At 33.6% G+C, this 4,500-nt stretch overlaps 1 protein-coding gene across 1 annotated transcript in view; it reads right to left on the bottom strand.

Moving 5' to 3' along the window:
• Positions 1-4,268, bottom strand: part of LOC106876680 (solute carrier family 35 member B1) — an 18,315-nt gene extending 14,047 nt beyond the window's left edge. Inside the window, exons 1-3 of the mRNA XM_014925314.2 lie at positions 3,990-4,268; positions 2,093-2,196; positions 528-655 (exon numbers count right to left, since the gene is read on the bottom strand). Of these exons, the coding sequence (XP_014780800.1) occupies positions 528-655; positions 2,093-2,196; positions 3,990-4,168 (411 nt within the window). The 5' untranslated portion in view covers positions 4,169-4,268. The remainder of the gene's footprint in view (positions 1-527; positions 656-2,092; positions 2,197-3,989) is intronic.
• Positions 4,269-4,500: the final 232 nt, after the last annotated feature.

Below are 4,500 nucleotides of genomic sequence, written 5' to 3'. Positions count from 1 at the left end.
CGTCCAACCCATGCTAGCATGGAAAGCGGACGTTAAACGATGATGATGATGATATATATATAGGCGCAGGAGTGGCTGTGTGGTAAGTAGCTTGCTTACCAACCACATGGTTCCGGGTTCAGTCCCACTGCGTGGCACCTTGGGCAAGTGTCTTCTACTACAGCCTCAAGTCAACTAAAGCCTTGTGAGTGGATTTGGTAGACGGAAACTGAAAGAAGCCTGTTGTGTGTGTGTGTATATATATATATATATATATATGTATGTGTGTGTATGTGTTTGTCCCTCCAACATCGCTTGACGACGGACACTGGTATGTTTAAGTCCTCATAACTTAGCAGTTCGGCAAACAAGACCAATAGAATAAGTACTAAGCTTACAAAGAATAAGTCCTGGGGTCAATTTGCTCGACTATAGGCAATGCTCCAACATGCTCACAGTCAAATGACTGAAACAAGTAAAAGAATATACATACATACATAAACATATACATACATATGGAGTGGGGAAAGGGATAAAACATTGCTTACCTGTGTTGGATAATTGACATGTTGTAAAGAATGGTTACTTGCTAACATTGCCAAGAGATAAGTGAGAGAGCAGAGAGCATACAAAATCTTTGGAGTAGAGTCTTTTGGAGAATGGAACACTGACATGGCTGCAAGGGAAAAGAAAGATGACACAATATAAATTATTGATCTTTCCTTCAGCCCTTCAAACTACAACAGAGAAAGAGTTTTAATTATCAGTTTTAATTAATTTTCTAAGGATTTAGACCTTAAAAATGATTTTTGAAAGTCATTACAAAAATAACACATTAGATATATATTTACATGTTTTTGATGAGTTTTAGACTAAATCAGCTTAACATGTCCACACTATTTCATCTCTGGTATTTCTATTTTCTACACCATGTTCCTCACCTGAGTCCACATGCCAAAACTTCACATGCTTCTTACAGAAACTTAGCTCATTCAGATTATAAATTCCTTATACTAACCTTGAACAAGCTAGGTTTCTGTAAAAAAACCTAGGGCCTCACATAATGACAATTTATGTAACACCTGCTAAATGTGTTGTGTACATTTTCTTTCATTTGACCACTCACCACATAAAATGACCACATGAAAATTTAACTGAGTTTTCAAATTTTTAAAGACCTGCATCATTTATATTCACAAATGCACATCTAATAAATTATTAGAACAACATGCAATGAACATAACAGCTCGGAATCTTCTGTGATACAACTTGCTGGATAATATTATGAAAGCAGTGCAAGGAATTTAAATCACTGTATATAATTGATGTGCATTACTCAACACAAGTTAAGGTTGGTGCCATTTGGTGAGTATAACACAAGCATGTTACATAAGTGAGAGAGAGAAATGAACTTGGTGAGACAAATGAAATAGATTCCCTTTGATAGCTGAATGGCTCTGGCCTAAAGTTTAATTTGTTAGCTTTTATAACTATAGACCACTCTTCTAGAATCATTTGTTTGGCAGGTTGCAACATCACCCACAAAAAAATCAACCAGTGCTGGTTGATTTGGTGATAATGCCTTTTATGGCAACACTTTTCTTTTTATTGAGATCCATTAGGTCTTGATTCTGGCTTGAAGAACAATGAGAGCAATGGTTCAAATCCCAGCAGGGACCTTGCTACATATATAATTTCCTTTTCTAATGCAAGAAATGTTGTACAAACAAGTACTGAACTCAGTCACTGGCAATAATGGCATGTTACATGCAAAGAGATAATCTCAAACTGATTGTGGACCATTTATATAGTCTGCAAGTTATAAAACATATGTTTGAGGCCATTACCTTTGATGTTAACTGATTAACTGTTCAGTAATTTAATGCTGGAGTTCAGGCCTGTTTGATTGATGTATAAAATCATTGCTGAAAATTATATTATTTCACTTTATTTTATGTGTGACTATTAGATAGTTAAAAGATTATATTATGATCTTTATAAGTATATTGTAATAATATAATTACAACTCCTACTACCATACACTTTTCCTCCAATTACTGAAATCTGAAATGCATGTCAACATAAAATTGATTTTATAAGTAATTATACTTACACAACTTGGAAGCAACCACATTGATGATACACTGGATAAAAACCAAAGCTAAAGTATAGGTAAACTTCTCTTGATTCTCACCTTCTCCATATTTACCCTTGGTTCTACAAAAATTGGGCCGAAATAAAGACAGAAGCGTTATAAAAGTGTGTGAACATGTATACTTTTACACAGAAAACCATTGCAACTTTCTGGAATTTTCTCCTCATCTCATTCTCCTACAAGAATCAACCTAGACTTTCAAGCTGAACATTAATCATATCAAACTGTGAAAAAAAAACACTAAACTTTATATATTAAAATATATTTGGTCTTGATTCAGAGTTAAAACTAAAATTTAGAGAAGTAGCACATTTGCAAGTTTGTATGAAATTAATGATGATCATAATAATGGTGAAAACTAGGGAATTTCAGTAGCAACAAGATATTTAGCCTTGTTATAGTTGAGTTTTGTAACAAATATAATCAAAATATATGTTTACTGATATTTTCTTTGAAAACATGTTATTGTTCCAAGCAAAGTTTTAAAAAGATACTGGATTGGAGAGGAGACAAGTGAGAACCAGAAAGAGGCGGGTGGAAAGAGTCAAACAGAAAATAAGAAAGAAAATTTGTCAAGAGTAGAAAGTTTATAACAGGCTATTCCCGGAAGACTGGAGAATTAAGTAAACCAGAGATTGGTAAGCTTAGTTCAAACAAGAAAGAATGGTCATACACAGAGACTGATAGAAACAATAACACAGTAGATGTGAATACACGAACCAAGAACTCGTAGGCCGACACCGGCGATTCTTTACATTATGATCGTAAATTCAAATAAAATATATAATGCACAACAGAAGTTTAAAACCAAGATTTCTTGCTTCGGTCCATAAAGTATTGGATAAAACATAACCATCGCTAATTATATATTCTATACTATAACATGATTAGACTTAATTTTTGAATCATCGTTTATTTAGAAAATTGAATTGTTTTTGTTTGTATCGTGTAAAGGCTCTCCTGTACAATACGGTCCCGCCGACTCTCATTATTTTCAATACTTTGATCAGTCATTGTTTACCTTTTATTACTTCAGTTTAACACAAATAACTTGAGAATTGAGACACCAGCAACTCAAACTGATCTTAGAGATGTCGCGCATTATTAATGTGTTCTTGTATGTTTGAGTTATTTCGAAATAAATTCAACCAAGCGAAGTGAAGAACATTGAAACCAAATGTCGGTTTGTATCTAAAGAATCAAAGTATTCAGTCAGTATTATATATTTCATTACTGGTTTCAGTTTGTATGGAGTTTACTTTTAATGGTTTGCATTTACAGCCGTAATAAACGCTGTTGGTACAACACCTCACAGAATAAGGTAGGCGAGAAAGTTCAAAATACTCCGGTAAAATTCTGGTTTAAGCACCCCATATAACTTTTTATCTTCTGAAATTTTCAGAAAATTTTTGCGAATGTGTTCTGCACACAGGAATTCACACGATTAAGCAAAAGCAATTTTGCGTGTGATTTAAGGGCGATTTGGCTGTTGTATTTAGCACATCTCACAACCAGCTGATATCCTTCCTTGTTTCTTAGTCACTTGGGTATGTATTTATGCTTTTTCAGAATTCCGCGAATATTCTTTGGCACCGTCACAAATAGAATAGGTTATAAGATAGCAGTAAGAAAATAATTTAGCAGAAACGAGTTTATATGTGAGAAAGTTGAAATTACTCTTTACCACCGTCACAAATACAATATATTTAACAGATAAAAGTAACACAAAATGATTTGGCAGTAATAAAAGTTTATGTGTCTCTAAAAGGTATTTTATCATCGCCATACAGAAGTTATTTGAAAGTAACGCCTGTTTGTTATTGTTGATTATAAGGAAGTCATCTGTCATACTTACATTTTCTCCTGTAGAATACCGTAGAAAAAATAACACACCAAGATGCCCAGACTGCAAAAAAACAACATTCTTTTATTCTCTGTCGCCATATCGTTTCTTTCTATGGTCAGACTAACCTGCCGAGCTGATGCCGAAGTATCTTTGAAATCCAATTTTGCTTCTCTCTGTGATTGTGACATGTGCCCGGTATAGCTACGTGTACTTCCGCTAAACTGTAACGCTACGTCAACTTCCGGTTTTACATGCAACCGGGCTCCTGACCGAACACGTCGCACTGATTGCTCTATAACTGTGTATGTGTGTCTATGTAGGTGCTTGTATCTCTCTCTTTCCCTCTATATATGTGTATATATATATATATATATATATATATATATATATATATATATATATATATTAATAATAATAATATAACAACAAAAGAATGAATGAGAGCTTGATATTATGTAAAATAGAGGAATTTATCTATACATATATGTGACAACTTGTTGGTTGTCATAATAATGTATAT

The sequence above is a fragment of the Octopus bimaculoides genome, chromosome 17 (assembly GCF_001194135.2).
Source record: "Octopus bimaculoides isolate UCB-OBI-ISO-001 chromosome 17, ASM119413v2, whole genome shotgun sequence".
In the NCBI taxonomy this organism is placed as follows: Eukaryota; Metazoa; Mollusca; class Cephalopoda; order Octopoda; family Octopodidae; genus Octopus; species Octopus bimaculoides.
Note: the sequence above shows the minus strand (reverse complement) of the source record. Positions and strands in the feature narration are given on the sequence as shown.